This window comes from Rhinatrema bivittatum, chromosome 6 (genome assembly GCF_901001135.1).
Source record: "Rhinatrema bivittatum chromosome 6, aRhiBiv1.1, whole genome shotgun sequence".
Lineage (NCBI taxonomy): Eukaryota > Metazoa > Chordata > Amphibia > Gymnophiona > Rhinatrematidae > Rhinatrema > Rhinatrema bivittatum.
The window spans coordinates 36,141,792-36,165,471 of NC_042620.1; the positions used below are offsets into that span (position 1 = coordinate 36,141,792).

A 23,680-nucleotide genomic window follows, 5' to 3' on the forward strand; every position below is an offset into this window, starting at 1 on the left:
TCCAAGAGGGATAACTATCTGTACAATTCATCCTTCTACTCTCCCTGTGAAAGTGCTGATTCCCAGGCTCCCTCGAAGTGGGGCGCATGGTGATTTCCCTGCTCCTGGCTGTCCCCAGTCCGACCTCACAGGATGCCCCGACCTGCACCCATCTCCTGACCGAAGATCCTTGGAGGCGTCTTCCGAAATATTCCTTAGATTTGTAATTGAGGATTTCTCCTTCAAAACCCAGGCTGTAGCCCAGACCATAGAATTTCAAATTCAGTCTGACTCCAGGAGCTGCTTTACCTTTCTATATTCCTAACCTGACAGGATGTACACAGGCTTAGTTCCCCAAAAAGATCTGGGAAAACTGTAGGCCTTCCCTGTAGGGAGAGACCCGTAGAACTCTCTCTTCGACTGCCCTGCAAAACTCTTTTTGACCCTCTTATCGCCAGGTAAACCTCTTCAGCTACCTCATAGGGAAGGAGCTGCTAATTCCTAGGACTCATCTATGGGGTACTAGGAGAAATAATACAGACCTTCAGATACCTGACAGGTATTAATGATGCACAAACTTCAAACCTTTTTCGCTGGAAACAATAGAACTAGGGGCCACGACATGAAACTCCAGGGGGGACGACTCAGAACCAAAATCAGGAAATATTTCTTCATGGAGAGAGTGATGGATGCATGAATGTTCCATCTGGCCGCTCACGGGTCCATCCTGCGAGAGGGATAGACTGCCTCTCCACCTCCTTCAATGTCTCTGGTTCTGCTGGCGGCGCCCATGATATAACTACTGGTTCCTCCCCACAGTATGCAGGAGATCCGAAACAGTGCCGCAGATTCCTGAACCAATGCTTTATGCATTTCTCCCTTCAGTCAGCACAGTTCCCCAGTGACTCTGTCAAAACCAACTTCATGCTCTCCCTCCTGGACAGGAAGGCCTTGTCCTGGGCCTCTCCTTTCTGGGAGGTCAGGGACTCCTTGTTGCAAGGTCTGCAACAATTTGTTAAGACCTTCAGGCTAGTGTTTGATGAAACAGCTGGCTGGCTACTGTGGGCTCTGCACCTCTGTCAGGGCAATCTGCCCTTAATGGACAATGCCATTGAATTTCAGACTATAGCTACAGAGTTGAATTGGAGGGAGGACAACCTTCGTAGTATATTCTAGGAGGGTCTGGCATCCCGGTTGAAGGATGAGCTAGCCACCCAGGAACTTCCTGAGACCCTGGACGCACTCATTGACCTGGCTGGGACAATCAACCGCCACCTTCAGCAGCAGGCCTGGGAACTGAGTCATCTATGCAGACAAGTTGTGCTGGCTCCTCCTTTCACGGCCCCCCCTCTCTTCTGTACTAGCAATGGCTTCTGCTGTGGCTCGGCCAGAGGAGCCCATGCAGCTAGGGCAGGGACATTTTTCTCCTGAGGAGAGGCTCTGCCACTGCCACCTGGGGCTCTGCTTTACTGGGACTGGGCACCAGCTGACACACCCCCTGAAGCCAGGAAACTAGCAAGCCTAGGATCAGGCAGGGAGGTGATCCTAGGCTTTACCACTCCAGCTCCCTCGACTAACTTTTCCAGTGGCCATTTCCATGGCCAGTCACGATTATCCACCGTGAACCATCTGTGGCTTCCAGTATTCTCCAGGAAAATGCCTCTCATCATCTTCTCCATTCATGGGGAGCTGCTTCCTGGCCATATTACCTTGGCCACAGCACCATTGTGCCGCCGGCACTGGTATCTTGCATGTGGAAAGTATCATCTTCCATGTCATCGACAAGGAAGTACACCTATTGTATTGGGCTACCCTGGTTACAACTTCACATCCCTCACTTCGACTGGGGCTCACTACAGTTGGTGAGCTGGGGACCCATTGCAGTGACTCCTGCCTGCAACGTATAGAGCTTTCACCGAGCCTGCCCCTGGCAATGACCTTGGTATGTCTGCATCCCCAGTACACTGAGTATGCTGATATATTCTCCAAAAAAAGGCCTTTCCACAGTGTGTACGACTGTGCCATCAATCTATTACCTGATGCCGAACCACCTGGAGAGAATATACCCCTTATCGGTACATCAAGGAGAACCTTGACCGAGATTTCATTAGGCCCTCCACATTTTCTGCTGGGACAGGGTTCTTCTTCGTGTCTAAGAACGATGGCTCCTTACACCTGTGTATTGATTACTGGCATCTGAACGCAATAACAAAGAAGGACCAATACACTCTGCCACTCATTTCCGAGCTTTTTGATCACCTCCAGGGGTCTAGAGTGTTTACAAAGCTGGAACACTGCGGGGTCTTACAACCTAATTTGGATGAAATAGGGCAGTGGTCCCCAAACCTTTTTTGCACCAGGAACCGGCTTCAAGCAAGACCATTTTTCCATGGCCTGGCAGGGCAGGGTGGGGGGGGGGGGGGGGTTTTGGTCATATGGGGGCGGGGTTGTGGAGGGGGTTGGATTTTAGTGCACACTTATCATTTAATTATGACATTTATAATGTGAATGTGACTCAACTCACCATAGGTTCTCACATGCATGACCCATGATCGTCAAGGGGCTAGATGTAAAATACAGTTTGCATCCACGGGAACCCCCCTGACCCACAATAATGGATGTAAAGCAGAATTATGACATTCCCCATACAACTCACCCTCCAAAAAAGATATTCTGGTTCTGGTGTCATCTCAGTAACAGCAACTCAAACTCCTTCTACTTCCAGGCTCAATAGCCCTACTTATGAAAAGACAGCAATTTACCACCAATGCATGTCCTCTTGAGAAACACAACAAATAAGACCGATATAAACGCTTACATGCTAGTAAAATATCTCATCTGGTACAGACACAGAACCGACGTAACTACTCCCAGGATCTGTAGTAATGCACATAAACTAATCCACACACAGTTACACCTTATTATGAAATACACTCAAACAGGGAGCAACCCTATCTATGAAAAGGCAACACTACAAATATTAAATCAGGCCCTAAAAACCAATACACCTCTTATTAGGAAAACAGAACTAGCAAGTAGCTATAGATCCCCCACACAGAAAATAATTGTAAAACTATACTAATAAGCAGAATTAATGTTTCAAAACAGCTATGAACAGAATAACATCCAACAATTAAAAACTCGTAAAAACTATAAACGTTCTCCAAACACCAAAAAATATTTCAAAAAAGCAGACATTCACACAATTAAAATGGCAGTCAATCAAGAAAATAAACTTAAAAGCCACCTTTACTTACCTCCTCCAGCAGCTCTCCTACTCCCCTTCCATGCAGGCCTTGGCACACATCAGAAGCAGCAGTAGAAGCTAAGCTCTATACTTATTGTCCTCTTCCTTAGTGCCCATGTCTCTCACATACACACCATACCAGTCATGCCCCCATGACCAGTTTCTGTCTCTCACACACCAATCATCTCCCAGTCTTTGGCACACACACACCAGTCATCTTCCTGAACAGTTTCTCTCATGCCATACACCATACTTACATATATGGGCTTCTCACTTCTCATAATCACTTTCTCTGTCCCTCTCTCACACACACACACTCACCAGTCTCTCACTCCCATGCTTGTTTCTCTCCACATGCTCAGGCTTCTCATTCCCATAGTCACTTTCTTTCTCTCTCTCTCTCTCTCTCACACACACACACACACACACACACACACACACACACACACACACACACAAAGGCTTCCCACTCCCATGTTCTCTTTCAGATGTACAGGCTTCTCACTCCCATGATGTGTCTCACACACACCCAGGTTTCTCACTCCCATGCTCACTCTTCACATGCACAGGCTTCTCATTCCCATAATTACTTTCTTTCTCTCTCTCACACCACACACACGCACATACACACAAACACACACCAGTCACCTGATCTCGCTCATGCATACACACACACACAGGCTTCCCACTCCCATGTTCTCTTTCAGATATACAGGCTTCTCCCTCCCATGCTGTGTCTCACACACACCCAGGTTTCTCACTCCCATGCTCTCTCTTCACATGCACAGGCTTCTCATTCCCCATAATCACTTTCTCTCTGTTACACACACACACCAGTCTCTCTCATTTTCATGCTCACTCTCCACGTGCACAGGCTTCTCATTCCCTGAATCACATTCTCTCACATTCACCACACACCAGTCATTTTCTCTCACATACACCGTCACCTTACCAACCAGTCTCTCTCTCTCATGCATGCACACACACCCAGGTTTCTCACTCCCATGCTTTCTTCCCCCCCCCCGCCCAACACCAGACTTCTCACTTCCATGCTTTCTCTCTCTCTCTCTCTCTCTCTCACACACACACACACACACACACACACACACACATCAGTCACCTCCCTGACTGTCTCACACTCTCACATACACATCAGTCATCTCCCTGAGCAGTCACTTTTATTGTCTCTCACATATACACACACATCAGCTCTCTGACAGTTTCTCTCAATCACACACAAGCTGGCTGCTTCTCTCTCTTTCTTTCTCTCACTCACTTCCTCTCCCCCCCACCCCCGAGCACAAATGGTAGCTGCAGCAGCCCCCGCAGGCCAAGAAAGAAGAATCCCATCGGCCGCGGGAGGCTCATGCTGCTGTCTCCTTTCTCGATTACCGGCTGCTTCAATTGCTTGGGGGCCGATGCTGCAGCCGCCGCTGCTACTTTATCACGTGGCATGGCTCTTTCTCCTTCCCGCGCACCACTTCCTGTTCCAGGTCACAAGGGGGGGGCAGGCGCGGGAAGAAGAAAAAGTCAGCCGCGGGTGCCACTGCTTCTTCTAGTACCGCTGCTGTTCCCACTGGGCTTGAACGTGCTGATAGCCCGGCGGCAACGGCAGCGGGAGAGACCGGGAGCGCGCTACACACCTGCCGGTGCTTGGCGGCGCCACGGACCGGCAAAAAAACCCCAACGGCCCAGTTCCGGTCCGCGGACCGGTGGTTGGGGACCCCTGAAATAGGGGGATGAATGGAAGACGTCGTTTAATACACAGGATAGGCACTATGAATATCTGGTGATGCCCTTTGGCCTGTGAAATGCCCCCGCGGTATTCCAGAAAATGATTAACAAAATCTTTAGAGTCCTCTTGTACGTCTGAGTCATCATGTACCTTGACAATATTCTCATCTTCTCAAAGGAGGTCACATCCCATCAGCAGGACGTGCGCCAAGTGTTCCAGAGGTGTTGCGACCCTCACTACCCGACATCTCCACTTTGCCCTCCTGACCTCTTTGGCGACTCCCTCTTTTGTTGATGGAAGTTTGGCTGCCGCAGCGTCATCTTGCTGACCTCCTCCGGCATCCCCGGACCGGCTAGATGCTGCCTTCTGCCATGTTCTCCTGAGGCCTAAGGGTGCGCGCGCGGTGCGGCCACGACTCAAGTACCAGCAGTGGCGCGAACCTCAGGGGTGCCCCCCTGAGATGACGTCATCATCTCTGGGTATTTAAAGGTCTTTCATTTCACTAACTAATCGAGTTAGCGAAGGGTTTCCTACTTAGCTGCCTCCAGGTATCGCTGCGAATGGGATTCGCTCTCCGCATACCTTGCTACTCTGCCTCCTCGGACTTTACCAGAAGTACCCACTCCTCGGGGGCCTCGCTCTCTCTCTTACTTTTCAGGTCACAGTCTGGAACCGGTACTCGCTCCTCGAGGGCCCACGTTCTCAGACCTGCTACTGAATATAACTTCTGCCAGGAAGACATTGCTGCCTACAATACCAGTGAGTTACCATCTCTTTCTCAGAGCTTTCCCTGGAACCAGATACTCGATCCTCGAGGGCCTAATCCATTCCAGCTCCTGGGCTGTTCTCAGAGACTATAGTGTGAGTGTTACCATCAAGGTTCTGTTCCTGAACTCTGCATACCCTGCCTACTCACTATCTCAGTTTCTCTACAGCTCAGCCATCCTGGGATCGCTGTTCCAGTGCCTGAGGGACTACAGCCCAGCCGGGCTCTTCCAGCTCACTACTGCCACCTCTGGTGGTTCTCTAAACCAGTTTAATAAAAGAACTTGTGTGTATCTGTCTCCCAACTCTGAGCCTGACCGGTCTTCCCCCGTGGGCATGGTCATCTGCCACCAGCCCAAGGATCCACCCACAACTATCACAAATAATAACAAGAGGCTACAGGCAAATAAATTATATGCAAAGCTGGAGAAATGCCTCTTTGAGAAGGAGAGTCTACCCTTTCTAGCTACATTGTTTCCAGCAGGGCTTCCATATGTGTATGTGTATTCCAGAAACAGTCTGGAACCGGTACTCGCTCCTCGAGGGCCCTCGTTCCCAGACTTGCTCCGTATTCTCTTCTGCCTGGAAGTCATCACTGCCAAATACATCTGTGAGTTACCATCGCTCTCTCAGAGCTTTCCCTGGAACCAGGTACTCGCTCCTCGAGGGCCTATTCATTCCAACTCCTGGGCTTCTATGAGACCATTGTGTGAGTGTTCTATCAAGGTTCCTTACCTGAATGCTGCATACCCTGCCTACTCACTATCTGCAGTTTCTCAACAGCTCAGCCATCCAAGGATCACTGTTCCAGTACCTGAGGGACTACAGCCCTGCAGGGCACTTCAGCTCACTACTGCCACCTCTGGTGGTTCCTTATATGGTTTAATAAAAGATCTAGTGTGTGTCTGTCTCCAAACTCTGAGCCTGACCAGTGGTCCCTCTCGGGATCTTCCCCCGGGGGCGAGGTCATCTGCCACCGGTCCAGGGATCCACCCACTACTCCAGCATAACAGATTGCTAACTACCTAACAGGTTGTACTCTGTCCGTCACTCCTGATGCTATATCTGATGTTTCCAGATTGTGTTTTGGAGTCTCTTCACCTGAAGAATCATCAGAGGACCCTGCAAACGTAACTCATTTCTTTTTGGGCCTCAAGGTATTTGTAGACGACCATGAATAAATGTTACCTCATTTATAGTCTGTTTAATCTTAGAGAAACTTCGTCAATTTCAGCTGTCTGATCTCCTCTCTAAATGTATCCATTCCTAGTCTGGTGTTAAAGTTTCTGGTCAACCAATCATCTTGTGAACCTGTTGCCAAGTAATGAGATAACCACACTGCCAGCCAGTGGCTCAGACGCGCACATACACAAAGACGTTTGCTGTTGTGCTGCTTCTCGTGCCCATTCAGTGAGTGCCTCCCTGCCCAAGCACTGCCGCAGCCAGCTACCCCTCTAAGAGCTCAACCTGGCCACCTCAGACTGAAGCCTCACTAACACTCACAGGCATCTCCTTCTGGTTCACCCCCTCCCTTTCTATGACAGTAACAGCCTCCACTTCTCAGAGTCTCCCCACTCCAGCACATTCTCACTGACTGTATGACACAGACTGCTGCTTTTATCATTCCTTAGGCTCTGCTCTGCCTGGGGAGGGAGGGGAGGTGTTTGACCAGAAATGATCCACATTTCCTGCCTTCTCCGGGGTTTAAGCCCTGGCCACGACTATCTGCATCACTGCTGCAGCAGAGCTTGGGGAGAACCTGGCCCACGATAGCCCAGCTCCAGATAGAATTCTGCTTCCTCACATGGAGCCAGTGCAGCCAGGGCTGGTGTAAGGATATTAGGTACCCTAGGCAAACCTTACAGCCTTGCACCCCCAGCCCACCCTCCACACACAATTAAAAGTTATGTATTTGTAAGAAGATTTTACATGAAAAAGGCCATTCAGTTGGAAACAGTAGAACTAGAGACCATGACATGAAACTCCAGGGGGGATGACTCAGAACCAAAACCAGGAAATATTTATTCACGGAGAAGCTGGTGGATGCATAGAATGCTCTCCCAGAAGAGGTGGTGAAGATGAGAACATTTATTGAATACAAAAGGGCATGGGACAAATATTGTGGATCCCTAAAGTCTTGAAGAAAGAGATGGTTTAACTTTTCTGCATGGGGGTAACCTGCAGGGAGCAGCTGTTACTACCTTTAACAGAAAGCATGTGTAACGGCACAGTATCAGTTATTACCATAAGCAAATTTCTGGGCAGACTAGATGAACCATTTGGTCTTTCTCTCCCGTCTTTACTATTTATTTATTTATCTGAAAGATTTGTAGTCCGCCCATATTAATAATATTATGCTAAGCAGATAACAAGATACGTAAAACATTAATGTAAAACAGAACAAACAAATAAAACACACATACAATTTAAGATCATTCAAAAGCCTCTCTCAAAAGAAATGCTTTTAACAACTTTCTAATAGTTTTCAGGAAACTATGGTACTATATTGTGTATAAGGGATGTTATCTGTCTGTTGCTCATACCTGGAGTTATTGACGGAGTTGTGGATATGATGGTTGCTGAAGTCGTCAACTCTGTTGAGAAGAAAAGCATCTTAACATTCACATTTCTTTAAAACTTTTCAAAAGGCAGTGGGAAGAAGAATGTTACCCAAATTTGCCAACTATAACTTTGATTTCAACTTTGCAACCAAGCTAAATTCCGTTTAAATCATTAAGATTCAATTTGCATCACTGAGCAGGAAAAGGAACAAATCTTACCAGGTGATTTGTAGCCAGGGGTGGATTGCAGGCAAATATCAGCCAGAGGGATTTTTTTCAAAACTGGTCTACAGTGTATCTGTGACTCACTCATGTGCTTTCTGTGCAACAGTTGCTTTAACCCCTCCAAAACAAAAATTGAGCTCATCATTGATGAGTACATCATGTGATTTAGAGCCTGACAGAATTGAGACAAAAATTCTCCAACATAAGTCATGTTTTTCCTAAAAAGCTAAGTAGAGCACATCCTAAACCAGGGTGAGGAAACGGAGTTGCAATCCCCTTCCATCTATGCAATCGGTTGGGTCCCTCACAAGGTTGGTTACATCCATCATATATCCTGGATTCCTAGTCTGGTGTTAAAGTTTCTGGTCAACCAATCATCTTGTGAACCTGTTGCCAAGTAATGAGATAACCACACTGCCAGCCAGTGGCTCAGATGCGCACATACACAAAGACGTTTGCTGTTGTGCTGCTTCTCGTGCCCATTCAGTGAGTGCCTCACTGCCCAAGCACTGCCGCAGCCAGCTACCCCTCTAAAAGCTCAACCTGGCCACCTCAGACTGAAGCCTCATAACACTCACAGGCATCTCCTTCTGGTTCACCCCTCCCTTTCTATGACAGTAACAGCCTCCACTTCTCAGAGTCTCCCCACTCCAGCACATTCTCACTATCTGTATGACACAGACTGCTGCTTTTATCATTCCTTAGGCTCTGCTCTGCCTGGGGAGGGGGGGAGGTGTTTGACCAGAAATGATCCACATTTCCTGCCTTCTCCGGGGCTTAAGAAAAAGGAAAATAAGCCCTGGCCAAGACTATCTGCATCACTGCTGCAGCAGAGACTGGGGAGAACCTGGCCCACGATAGCCCAGCTCCAGATAGAATTCTGCTTTCTCACATGGAGCCAGGGCTGGTGTAAGGATATTAGGCAAGCTTTACCGGACTTAAATTAATGCAGCTCGCATTCAACATATCCAACACAGCAGCTGTACCTCATCTCCTTGTATATAATTTAGTCTCTACTAAACTATCTTTATTTCCTCTGATCCCAGTTCAATAGTCCTTGTTAATTGTAACTGCTTTCTTCGACACATTATTTCTGTTTTTTTGATGTATTTATTGCACCCCTGTTTATTTGAAAACCAGCATGATGTGATCATTTCATGAATGCCGGTATATAAAAACCTTAAATAAATAAATAAATAAATAAATAAAAATAGGTACCCTAGGCAAACCTTACAGCCTTGCACCCCCAACCCACCCTCCACACACACAATTAAAAGTTATGTATTTGTAAGAAGATTTTACATGAAAAAGGCCATTCAGTTGGAAACAGTAGAACTAGAGACCACGACATGACTCCAGGGGGGATGACTCAGAACCAAAACCAGGAAATATTTATTCACGGAGAAGGTGGTGGATGCATAGAATGCTCTCCCAGAAGAGGTGGGGAAGATGAGAACAGTTAATGAATACAAAAGAGCATGGGACAAACACTGTGGATCCCTAAAGTCTTGAAGAAAGAGATGGTTTAACTTTTCTGCATGGGGGTAACCTGCAGGGAGCAGCAGTTACTACCCTTAACAGAAAGCATGTGTAATGGCACAGTGTCAGTTATTACCATAAGCAAATTTCTGGGCAGACTAGATGACCGATTTGGTCTTTCTCTCCCATCTTTACTATTTATTTATTTATCTGAAAGATTTGTAGTCCGCCCATATTAATAATATTATGCTATGCGGATAACAAGATACGTAAAACATTAATGTAAAACAGAACAAACAAATAAAACACCCATACAATTTAAGATCATTCAAAAGCCTCTCTCAAAAGAAAAGCTTCTAACAACTTTCTAACAGTTTTCAGGAAACTATGGTACTATATTGTGTATAAGGGATGTTATCTGTCTGTTGCTCATACCTGGAGTTATTGACGGAGTTGTGGATATGATGGTTGCTGAAGTCGTCAACTCTGTGTGAGAAGAAAAGCATCTTAACATTCACATTTCTTTAATACTTTTCAAAAGGCAGTGGGAAGAAGAATGTTACCCAAATTTGCCAACTATAACTTTGATTTCAAATTTGCAACAGAGCTAAATTCCAGTTAAACCATTAGGCTTGAATTTGCAATAAATCCCTGCGCGCGAAAAGGAACAAATCATACCCAGTGATCTGTAGCCAAAATTTCAGTCAGACATAACCTCTCCCCATGTCTGTGTAGCTGAAATTTTCATAAATCTAGCAAGACAATTTTTCTGGCTAAAATTTGTTCAGTTCTTTCTGCAAATTGACTTGTCTGGCTAAATTTACCAGGTTAGCACTGAAATTCTGTGCTGACTGCTAAATCATTGAGCCACCCCGGGAAGAGCTCCAGAGCTGCCCCTTTCTCGAGCGACTAAATCTGTGACCCTGCGAATCCTGATCACAAATTCATCCAATCAGCAGGAAAATGTATTCAAAGCCTGAGATTTGCCTGCTGACTTTGGAAGATTCTGCAGAAAACATTTTGCCCTGCAATTAGACAGCTCATTAGTGGGCCCACGGAGATTTCTGTGATAGATGTGAGATAGACATTAGTGGGCCCACGGAGATTTCTGTGATTATTTTATAAAATGAATGATGAGAGCCCGACAGTTTGCAGAATAATGAGTATTTCTGCCCCAGAAGTATATGTGTTTGTTTGTATTTAAGAAAAACGTATTCTTACTCCACCCGTTTTGTAAAATTCTGTACATGTACTTTACAGGTGTAATAATTGTAAGATGTGTGCATAATAACCTGGAGGCATCCATGGAGGCAGGCGTACATAAAGGATGCGTGCACTCCTCATGAAAATACTCGTCCATGTACTTGGAATCACAAGCTCACTGACACCTCCACCGCTTAACCCAGGGGTCGGGAACCAATGGCTCGCGAGCCAGATGTGGCTCTTTTGATGGCTGCATCTGGCTCGCAGACAAATCTTTAATAAAAAAGTAAAAATCAAACAAAACCCCCACTCTCCTGACGCCCCCCCAGACCTCCAAAATTAATTTACTACAACCCTCCCCCCTCCTTACCCCCCCAAGACCTGCCAAAAGTCCCTGGTGGTCCGGCGGGGGTCCAGGAGCGGTCCGGGAGCGATCTCCTGGACTTGGGCTGTCGGCTGCCAGTAGTCAAAATGGCGCCGACGGCTCTTTGCCCTCACTATGTCACTGGGGTCGACCAATGGCGGCGGTAGCCCCTGTGACATAGTAAGGGCAAAGGGCCGTCGGCTGCCAGTAATCAAAATGGCGTCGACGGCCCTTTTCCCTTACTATGTCACAGGGGCTACCGCTGCCATTGGTCGATCCCAATGACATAGTAAGGGCAAAGGGCCATCGGCGCCATTTTGACTATTGGCAGCCGACAGCCCAAGTCCAGGAGATAGCTCCCGGACCGCTCCTGGACCCCCGCTGGACCACCAGGGACTTTTGGCAGGTCTTGGGGGGGGGTTGTAGTAAATTAATTTTGGAGGTCTTGGGGGGCGTCAGGAGGGTGGGGGTTTTGTTAGATTTTTACTTTTTTATTAAAGATTTGTCTGTGAGCCCTGGACCCCCGCTGGACCACCAGGGACTTTTGGCAGGTCTTGGGGGGGTCAGGAGGGTGGGGGATTGTAATAAATTAATTTTGGAGGTCTTGGGGGGCATCATGAGGGTGGGGGGTTTTGTTAGATTTTTACTTTTTTATTAAAGATTTGTCTGCGAGCCCTGGACCCCCGCTAGACCACCAGGAACTTTTGGCAGGTCTTGGGGGGGTCAGAAGGGTGGGGGGTTTGTAGTAAATTAATTTGGCAGGTCTTGGGGGGCATCAGGGGAGTAGGGGGTTGTAGTAAATTAATTTGGTAGGTCTTGTATGGCTCTCACAGAATTACATTTTAAAATATGTGGCGTTCATGGCTCTCTCAGCCAAAAAGTTTCCCGACCCCTTAACCCTTAGCTCTCATCCAAAAAACTGCAGATTAAGGAGAAGCTCTTCTTCACTTCCGCAGCTTAATTACCAAGTAAAAAGATCAGAAATATATGCACAAACATCACTTACAAAATCGCAAACTATGCACGAATCTCCTCACCCAGCCCAAATGCCCTATACTGCCTTTTTTCGCCCAATAACAAATATGTGTGACCCTGCAAATACTCGCGTTCTCCTGTATCCAAAATAGCCTATACATATGTACGTGCTATACGCTCATATAATGCGGATTTTACACGCAATAAACCTTTTCAAATAGCCTGTACATGGGTATGCACTATAGGCTCCTAGAAGTGGATTTCACGGGCAATAAACCTTTTCAAATTTAATCCCATTAGCTGATAATTGTAAATTCAGAAAAAGAGGCATGAGAGCTCCACGGTGAAGACATTTGCAATTGATTTTTAACCTGGAATGAACTCTAAAAGCAATGGGGTAGATCTTTAAAAACTACGTGATCGCGTACTTTTGTTCGCACACAAGCGCGAACAAAAGTACGCTGGATTTTATAAGATACGCGCATAGCCGCGATTATCTTATAAAATCCGGGGTCGGCGTGCGCAAGGGGGTGCACATTTGTGCAACCTGCGCGCGCCGAGCCCAGCGCGGCCTGCCTGTTCCCTCCGAGGCCGCTCCGATTTCGGAGCGGCCTCGGAGGAAACTTTTCTTCGCCCGCCCCCCACCTTCCCCTACCTAACCCATCCCCCCGGCCCTATCTAAACCCCCCTCCCTACCTTTGTCGGCAAAGTTACGCCTGCTTTCAGCAGGCGTAACTTTGCGCGCGTCGCCCGGCAGCCCCGCTCCGTCCTCCAGTCCCGGGGGCTGGTCCGAAGGCCTCGACCACGCCCCCAGGCCCACGCCACGCCCCTGGGCCCGCCCCCGAAATGCCGCGTCGTTTCGGGAACACCCCCGGACACGCCCCCTCCCTCCCCTTTTCGAAAGCCCCGGGACTTATGCGCGTCCCGGGGCTTTACGCGCACTGGCGCGCACGGGCCTTTTAAAATACGCCCCCAATGGTTTGTGCCACTGTGACATTTATAAGCCAAAGTGAAGAATGAAGATCTGTAGTCATTTCAAATTACACGAGAACATAAGAACAAAAGATTGCCATACTGGTTCAGACCAAAGGTCCATCAAGCCAGATCCTGTTTCCTGTGATGTCCAATCCAGGTCACAAGTATCTGGCAGGATCCCAAAGGGTTGACTTATTCCATGCTGTTTATCCCAGAGATAAGCATTGGATTTCTGCAACTCTAAGTTAATGATGGTTTATGGTCTTCTCCAAGAAAGTGTCCAAAATGTTTTGTAAAAGCAGCTCCACTGACAGCTTTCATCAAATCCTCTGGCAATGAATTCTAGAGCTTAATTATGTGGTGAATAAAAAATATTTTCTCTTATTAGTTTTAAATGTATTACCCAGTAACTTCATTGTGTGTCCCCTCGTCTTTGTAGTTTTTGGAAGAGTAAACAACTAATTAAAGTTTACTCGTTCCACTCCACTCATGATTTTATAGACCTCTATCATGCAGTTGTTAAAAGTCTTTCAATATCATTTTCTGATTTTATTTTTGGTTTTTATTTTATAACATAAGATTGCAATACACTTTAATAATGTAAGTTTAAGTATATGATATTTTGGGGTAGATTTTAAAAGCCCTGCGCACCAGCGCGCCTATTTTGCATAGGCTGCCGGCGCGCGCAAAGCCCTGGGATGCACGTAAGTCCCAGGGCTTAGCTTGGGGGGCATGTCGGGGACAGCGCGGCATTCGGGGGCGTGTCCGGGGGCATGGCGGCGGTCCTGGGCGGGGCCGGAGGCAACAGGTGTAACAACAAAATAAGGTAGGGGAGAGGGAATTAGTTAGGGCTGGGGGGTGGGTTAGATAGGGGATGGGGGGGACAAAAAAAAGTTCCCTCCGAGGCCGCTCCGATTTCGGAGCGGCCTCGGAGGGAACGGAGGCAGGCTGCGTGGCTCGACGCATGCAGGCTGCCGATTTTGCGTAGCCTTACGTGTATCTTTTAAAATCCGGAGTACTTTTTTAAAATCTGCCCCTTTATGTATATGATAATTATATTTATTCGATGTAGTATGTTTTTAGCTAATTGTTAATTAATGTAAACCGATATGATGGCTTGTTCCAAATATGGTATAAACATTTTAATAAATAAAATAAATAAAAATAAATATCATATCTCCCCTTAGCCATCTTTTCTCCAAGTTGAAGAGCCCTAACCTCTTTAGCCTTACAATGAAAAACACCCTCATTTCTTTTGTTTTGTGTCCTTTTGAATCTAAAATGACGCACACAATATTTGTTCTTTTTCTGCATTTTAGGGCGTCTTAAACTGCAAAAACAAAATGGAAAAAATAATAAAAGAAAAACAAGATGAAAGTTTTTCCCATGCACACCCTAGAATAAAAGACCCTGAATACAAGTAAAATCTGTGAAGTTTTTCTTTACTGTATTTGAAATTTATTGTACAGAAATTCCTCTCCTCAGTATGAGAATTTGTAGTGCTTGGTACTATTGACAACTAAAATTATTTTAACAACATAACAGAGAACTCACGTGCAGAACCAAAAAGTGAGAAAAAAAATGTACTTAAGTTTTACTAATTGAACAGGATCTGTTTTTAGGTTCTACCCATAACAGAATGTGGGGGGTTCACCTGCACAGAGGCAGTTATAACCGTAAGGAAATTGATGGGCAGAATAGATGGTCTTTATCTGCTGTCTTTACTTTTAATTAATTTATTTATTTATAAGAAAGATTAGTAGTCTGCCCATATTAATAAAATTATGCTAAGCGGATAATAAGATACATAAAAACAATAATGTAAAACAGAACAAACAAATAAAACACCCATACAATTTAAGATCATTCAAAAACCTCCCTCAAAAGAAATGCTTTTAACAACTTTCTAATAGTTTTCATGAAACTATGGTACTATATTGTGTATAAGGGATGTTATCTGTTTGTTGCTCATACCTGGAGTTATTGACGGAGTTGTGGATATGATGGTTGCTGAAGTCGTCAACTCTGTGTGAGAAGAAAAGCATCTTAACATTCACATTTCTTTAATACTTTTCAAAAGGCAGTGGGAAGAAGAATGTTACCCAAATTTGCCAACTATAACTTTGATTTCAAATTTGCGACAGAGCTAAATTCCAGTTAAACCATTAGGCTTGAATTTGCATTAAATCCCTGGGCGGGAAAAGGAACAAAATTTACCCAGTGATCTGTAGCCAAAATTTCAGTCAGACATAACCTCTCCCCATGTCTGTGTAGCTGAAATTTTCATAAATCTAGCAAGACAATTTTTCTGGCTAGAATTTGTTCAGTTCTTTCTGCAAATTGACTTGTCTGGCTAAATTTACCAGGTTAGCACTGAAATTCTGTGCTGACTGCTAAATCATTGAACCACCCCGGGAAGAGCTCCAGAGCTGCCCCTTTCTCGAGCGACTAAATCTGTGACCCTGCGAATCCTGATCACAAATTTATCCAGTCAGCAGGAAAATGTATTCAAAGCCTGAGATTTACCTGCTGACTTTGGAAGATTCTGCAGAAAACATTTTGCCCTGCAATTAGAGAGCTCAGTTTTCCGTCCCCAAATGCGTTCGTCAGTGGTCCCTCAGAGATTTCTGCGAGTATTTTATAAACTTAATGATGAAAGCCACATACTTTATAAAATAACGCATATTTCTGCCCCAAAAATACATGCGTGTGTTGTAATTCAGGAAAATGTATTCTTACACTACCCACACTTTGTAGAATTCTCTGCATATACTTTACAGGTGTAATAATTGTAAGATGTGTGCATAATAACCCGGAGGTAAACATGGAGGCAGGCGTTTAGAAAGGATACGTGCACTCCACCTATGAGAATACTCTGTGCGCGTACTGGGAATCACCAGCTCACCGACACCTCCACCGCTTAACCCTGACCTCTCACCCAAAAACTGCAGACTAAGAACAAGCTCCTCTTCACTTCCACGGCTTAATTAGCAGCTGAAAAGCATACAGACAGATCAGTAATTTATGCACAAACACCACTCAGAAAATAGCAATTTATGCACCTAGCCCCGAAGCTCGCCCTGCAGCGTCCCTGAATGGCCTGTCTTTTCTGTTAACATTTGTGTGATACCACAAGCACTCACATACTCGTGATGTTTCCAAAATAGCATACGCGTATGGACGCACTACTGACGCAGGCACATGCCAGTTTTACATACCAACACCTTTTGAAAATTAACCTCATCAGCTGACAATTATAAATTCTGGGGGGAAAAAAAGGCACAAGAAAGTGCCCTGGAGGAGACATTTGCAATCCAGTTGTGTTGTGTTAGACCTTGAAGAAAGTCTAAAAGGAATGGTTTGTGTCAGTGTAACAGTCGTGGGCCAAACTGACGAAGGGGCATCTGCAGTCATTCCAAATGACATTGAAAACACCATCAAGATTTGTTGTTTTGTTTCGTGACATTTCCAATCCAAAATGACAAAAGAAAAAAAAAATCACCCACGTTTTAGTAAAAGAAAAACAAGATGAAATTAAAGTTTTTCCCCTGCCCACCCTAGCATAAAAGACCCTGAATAAAAGCAGAACTGGGAACCTTTTCCTCTTTTTCAGTCTAATTGAAATTTATTGCACAGAAATCATTTTCCTTGGTGTGACAATTCAGCGCTAATAATTACTGGCAACTAAAATTCTTATCAGCAGCAGAACAGATGCACTCCAGTCCATAGTCAAAAACAAGATAAAGAAAGGCGCTTACTTTTTGGCCAAGTGAAGAGTTTCTGTTTTTATTAAGGAGGTATTTTCACAGGACCCCCAAACCATGGCGATTTACAGCAAACGTTGTGCGAGTACAACTAGACCCTCAGATCATTTGCTTGCTTTCTACTTCTCACTTAACCCAGACATTTAGGGGCAAATCTTTAAAGGTACGCGCGGGCGCAGGTTTGTTCGCGCAACCCGGCGCGAACAAATCTACACCCGATTTTATAACATGCGCGAGCTGCCACGCGCGCATGTTATAAAATCCAGGGTCAGCGCGCGCAGGGGAGCCGAGCAGCCTGCCTCCGTTCCCTCCGAGGCCGCTCCGAAATCGGAGCAACTTCAGAGGGAACTTTCCTTCCACCCCCCCCACCTTCCCCTCCCTTCCCCTATCTAACCCACCCCCCAGCCCTACCTAAATCCCCCTCCTAACCTAACTTGCCGGCTCCCGGGCCGGCACCCCGCCCACGGCCCCCAGAACGCCCCCTTGTGCAAGCCCCGGGACTTACGCGCATCTTACGCGTATCTTACGCGCGCAACTCTTTGAAAATCTACCCCTAAGGGTCATGGTACAGACCAGGGCAGGTTATTCCTGTTAACGGATCACTGATTCTGAATAACCACCAGTGTTATTGGAACAAACGTGTGATGCATGTTTAATATACTGGTACAGCTGTAAAACCTTTTACTAAAACATAACTTAGAAATGTATATTTGGAAAGCTAGAATTTCTTTTTTGGGCTTCCTTAGAAATCAGAATCTTTTTAGGAGGATCAGACTGAGCGTCTGAGGCAACCTGCGATGGCCTTCTGAATAGGACCGCCAGCACAATTAAAGAATTTAAAAAATAATTACAAGACGACATGTCATCCAGTTACTTGCCATGCGTATTCCTCTAAGTACTGCACAGCACCTGGGGCTACGGTTGTGTTTTGACATAAAACCTTGAAAACGGAAAATTAGTTTGATTGTAGAACTGCTCCCTCCCATTACAGGGATAAATTAGAGCTTGAAATAGACAAAACTTTGCATGTCTATGGCAAATGCACTGGTGCTGACGAAAACATCATTTCACACCCCGAATAGTTTGATGCTCTGTCCCACTGAGTATTATTGTAGCTGTGGAAGCATGTAGCTTGGGTTGAAATGAACACATTTTAGCTGAAGACATCCCTGCAGTAATCTGCTCTCTCCCTCTCCTGAGAGGTCAAATATTTATTCATTTGATATATATTCCACGGCTTACATGTAGTTATTACTCCAGCCATTTCACTCCTGAACTTTTCCTAGAAGTGACTTTGTTACCTGTTGCAGTGATTTGCTCTGTGTGAGAAGATAAACAGTATAACATTCACCTTTCTTTAATATATATATTTATTTAATGCATCTGGAAGAAGAATGCTCCGCTAGTTTGCCATGTGTGACTTTGATTTTGTATTTGCAACAGTCATGGATTCCTTTTAAATCTTTAGCATTTCACTAGATTGAAGAATAGACTTTGCAGGCAAACTTCAGTGCTGAAATTACAAACTGAAGATTGTAAATCCAGGAAAATAGGAGCTGGAAAGCTCTGAAGAGGGGGTGTTTGCATCACAATTGTTTTCCCAAGTAACTCAAATCAGTGGTTCATCCCAGTCTGATATTTACACCGGAACCGAAGAATAAAACGCTCTGTGAATATAAATGGAAGCTGAGAACGTTTTCTCTCTTCCAGCTGGATTGAAATTCATTGTACAGAAATTTTTTTTTTCAGTGTGATGATTTTTAGTTTTTGGCATTACTGACAGCTAAAATTAAATTTATCTATTTTAACCGACGCTGCCAGCTGAATTATCAAAAGGTGAGACAAAGAAATTCACTTCCTTTCAGCTGTGGGGCTTATAAGAATGGGTTTTTGTCTATATGTAATTTTTTTTTTTTTTTTTGCAGATTTATAGCATTTCTGCAGGTTCACTACTAGAAATTAAGCACCTAATTATATATGTGTGCATATCTATCTACATGTGTATTAATGCGTAGGTGCACTGTATATACAATGTGAATGTATATAAATACAATATAATATGTATGTATGTCCTCACACATTTATGTGTTGAAACAAGTGAACAGTTTCTGTTATTATTATGCAGCTACTTCCATTGCTCTCCAAACCAAGGCACTTAACAAATGTCCTAGGAGTACAGAACTTATGTCATTCCCCAGTGTTAGCCTTTAGTAAGGATTCTATTAACGTCCTCACCACAGAGGTCAGGATCACTGACCTGCAGTTTCCAGCCTCCTCCCTGCTCCCACTTTTCCCGAAGAGGGTCCTAACCTTCCCTACTCCAGTCCTCTCTCTCCTCTCCAGCAGGTGACTGGACAGGGCTGTCAGTGGGGTCAAAAGCCTCCTCACGCCAATGCCTATTTGCTTATACTCTTTCAGCATTTTGCCCTTTCATGCAGATGCAGAGTCAGAAGTATATAAAACATACGTATCTATCAGAAAGATTATTGTATATAAAAATATAGCTTTGCTTGAACAAGATTTAGCTGAAAACAAGCCATGCAGTGATCTGCTCTCTCCCTCTCCTAAGAGGCAGACTATTGCAGCCGTTTCATTGTCTACTCTAAAGGACATTAACTTTCAGTTATTCATACCTTGAGTGGTTGTTGGATTGGTTGTTGGCATGGTTGTGTTGGTTACTGTAGTGTTTGATCCTGTGTGAGAAGAAAAGCATATTAACATTCATATGTCTCGAACACCTTTTAAAATGAACCTCAATCAAAGGAGGATGTTACTCTGTTTTGTCAGGTAGGACTTTGAATTTGTAGCATTCACAAATTCCACTTAACCCATTTAGTGTCGCAAGAGCAAATATTGTGAGGAACCTCAAGCGCCGAAACTCTAAACTGAAAATTGTAAATTCAGAAAAAGAGGCGCAAACGAGGCAATATTTCCTGTCCCACTGTCCTGGTGAATGAAATCCAGTCACACACACACAAAAAAAATCCAGCCCCATAGAAATAAAAATGATAGACACGTTATCAGGAATGTCTGCATCTCTGCCGTAGGAATCAAGAGGAAACACAGAGAGACCCCTCCGACATCCATGGTATCCCTGTCAGCAGGCTCCTTATTGATCCTTTTCTCTCCCAGTCCTCTCGGTTTCTCCTGAGCTTTTGTAGGAGAAATCTCAACAAACTTGCTCCCTGATTATGGGGGGAAATATTTGAAAACTCCATTGAACTTGAGCAAGGTTGAAATTTGCCTGGCTCGAGTCGGACCTCAAATTTTCCACTCATCTCTACCCTTTAGGGCCTCCCAGGGCTGCCCAATTCTGTCCCCTAGGTGCTGACTCACAGAAGGTCTCCATGCAGGAGATCTGCACTAGTACCTGAGGTACGAGTCAGGCTCACAGTCGGTTCTAACTTTTCTTCCCCTCAAATTGGAAAATGACCCTCAAACCACTACCCTCACTAGAGATTTCTCTTTGATCTGCTGGTTTTATCTTTTTTTTTTTTTTTGTTATTTCTGACTCATCAGAGGGAGGCACTGAGGGTGCCCATCAAAGATTTTGATATCCAAGATGGGTCTTCTGGAGGAGGAAATGGCAAGTGTCCGAATAATAAGTCTCTTTCCCCCAGCGCCCCTCCCTCCCGCCACAAACATTGAAAGGGAAGACGCACAGCTAGGAAAGAGAACAGGGCTTGTTTGTTTAATATCATTTTGTATTCTCTATAATTGCATTTGTAAGGCACCGTTGCTTCTTTCTCGTTGAATGTAAACCGATGTGATGTTTTTCACTAAATGAATGTCAGTATAGAAAACTCTGCAAATAAATAAATAAATAAATAAATAAATTGTACTGCTGAGGGAATAGCTGCACCGGTATTTGAATGATTATTACTGTGCCTTCTTTTTGCGGCATGGCGCAAAAAAACCCATAAACTTTTCTTAGATTCATGAATAATTTAGCAAGGAATTGAAACTTTTTGCCTTTTACTTATGTTTAGTTAAACTTTTCCAAGAAAAGGTATGAAAAGTGTTATTTAAAATTTCAGGAGCCTGCGTTACCGCGAATGCACTTCCGTGGATGACTGAAAAGTCAGACTTTCATTTGCAAATGATTTTGCATTTCCTGGCCTCTCCTGAAAATGGTGATAAATGGGTTGTGTTCCTTGTATTTGGAACATCAATGACCAACTAAGAAGCTAAGTATCTTCTACATGCTAATGTAATACAACAAGGCCTTAACTCTACATAAAATACGTATTAGACATCAATGACTGGTCCGGGACTAGAAGGCTCATATTTTATTATCAACAAAACAAAATACAGCATTTAGACCTTTATATTTGTACTGTAACCCCCAAGGGTGGTGCTGATAAGGCTGATAGTTATGATCCTACATATATATTTCTAATTGATATTCACTGTGTACCCAGGGATTTTTTTCAGATAATACATGCAGAATTTAACACATACTAAGGGTACTTATAGCATGGCAAGTTATCACATTACCCAATAACGAAAAAGAGCATTAAAATATCTTATGCAAATACTATTTTTTAAATTCAGCTGCAAGTTTACCTTGAGATTTGTTTTTCTTTTTTTTTTCAGCCTGGCGGGTTTTTTTCTGCTCCCTTGGGTTTCCAGTTCAATTGGAGCCAGGCTCGGCTGAACTACAGGCTTCCCCCCCCCCCAACTGAGCTAGCTGGGGGCCACCCACTAGGGCTCCTTCCAGAACCCTGCAATGGCAGGCCCCAAGTCTGGTCAGCAGGTGTCAGCACTGAGCGATGGCCGAGAACCCCCTTCCCGCTCCCCGCCAGAGGCTATGCCTCTGCGGCGTCCCTAGCCCCAGCCAGCTTGAAGAACTGAGCCGGGGTCTCCTGCGGCCCTACCATTGGGCCATTAAGATGTCCCACGGTCCCATCTGAAGTGATTTCATCCTCACTGGCATGAAAAATGTCCTCTTAAGCAGCGTGAACACTACAGGTCTCTGACAGTTCAGCATGTAGGAGCTGGCACAAATTGATGTTTTTAAGAAAAATATACCTGTTTTCCAACAAAAAATGTTGATTTTGTTAACTGTCTCTCAGCCTCAGGCTTTTCACACTAGGAAAATGCTATTTTAGTGTGAAGAAAATGAAAAGCTAATTTATCTGTAAAGTGGGTGCACTCGGCTGCAGCCCAGATTCAATGAAAACTCAGGAGATGCCCTCTTCCCAAAGATGAGTCAGGTCAGCCATCTTGGCGTGTCTGGGACCCTTCTGATAACTCGCAGTCCGCCAATGACCCTTCCACAGTCCTGAATGCCAGAATTCACTGCCGATGGGGAGGGGAAAACACCAGCTTTGGACAGTGAGAGTTTCTGAAGTTGCCAGGCCACCAACTTTCAGGCTTCAGGCAACCAAAAACAAGACAAAACTACTGGCCCACAGGTCTCCAAGCCCAGGAGGTGGGCAGGGCATAAAAGGAAAGGCAAAGTCTACCCTATAACCTCTTCCCAGTTCCCAGACACTCAATAAATACATGGGTTACTAGATTGTCAGTCAAAAAAGTACCTTTTGAAAGTTATTTCTTACCTTGCAAATTAGAAAACACCAAGTCACATAAAACAATAAGTAAAATGCTGCCCCTCATTTTGTCGGTGCCTGGTAGTAATCCTAGCGGAAACTGCTCTCCTTCCCAAGGCTGCCTAGCTTAATAACCTCATAAAAAGTCCAGAGTTCAGCTTCTAATTGACGTCAGAAGTGTAAAAGGCAATTTATATACAAAGTTTTACAGCTTCTTCCTGATCCCATGATTCTTGCTCAGCGATGACTGGCTGCTGGGGCTTAACGTCTTCATGTAAAGGATTGGCTTGAAGGGTTTTGCTTCCTCATAGGGTGCAGAATGAAGTGCATGCAATGAGAGCGTCGTACCTGCCCTGCAAGCTTCCACGAAAGCCTCTAGCAGGATTACAGTGTCAGAGACGTCAAGGGTGGTCCCTCCCAGTAAGTGAGTTTTACTGCTCCAACGAGTGAAATTGTATGTCAAAGAGTGAGAGTTTCCAGGCACTGTGTCTGGGATATAACTCTAGGCTCTCTTAGACCCTCTATGGGCTGCTCCCTGTACCATGGGAGGCAGATGGCATTTTCTCTGTCTGGGAACAGTAAATACAGTCAGATTTTGCTTTGCTGAACATTTTTGGGCAATACACCTCCCAGCTCCTAGTCTCCTGCTGTCTCAGTCTCCTGTCTCCGCCTGCATGTGGCTTCAGATGCTGCTGTGGCTTCCTCTTTCTCTCCATGTGTACTGTCTGCATATGGTCCCCAACCAGGGCCAAAGCAAGGGTATTAGATGTGAGGAGCAAACCTTACAGCCTTATGCCCTCCCCACACAGACCTGTCAACACATAATTAAAAATTATTAATTTATAACAGATTTCAC

General features: G+C 45.0%; 1 protein-coding gene across 10 annotated transcripts in view; it reads right to left on the reverse strand.

Moving 5' to 3' along the window:
• MUC13 (mucin 13, cell surface associated) overlaps nt 1-23,680 on the reverse strand; it is a 114,186-nt gene that overhangs the window by 88,272 nt on the left and 2,234 nt on the right. For 5 of the 10 annotated variants that reach the window (XM_029605254.1, XM_029605253.1, XM_029605257.1 and 2 more), the window contains exons 2-6: nt 22,834-23,635; nt 19,906-19,965; nt 15,483-15,533; nt 10,427-10,477; nt 8,270-8,320 (exon numbers count right to left, since the gene is read on the reverse strand). In XM_029605254.1, coding sequence (XP_029461114.1) covers nt 8,270-8,320; nt 10,427-10,477; nt 15,483-15,533; nt 19,906-19,965; nt 22,834-22,891 — 271 coding nt within the window. In that variant the 5' untranslated portion in view covers nt 22,892-23,635. The remainder of the gene's footprint in view (nt 1-8,269; nt 8,321-10,426; nt 10,478-15,482; nt 15,534-19,905; nt 19,966-22,833; nt 23,636-23,680) is intronic. The other 5 variants (XM_029605262.1, XM_029605260.1, XM_029605255.1 and 2 more) reach the window with 3 other exon arrangements.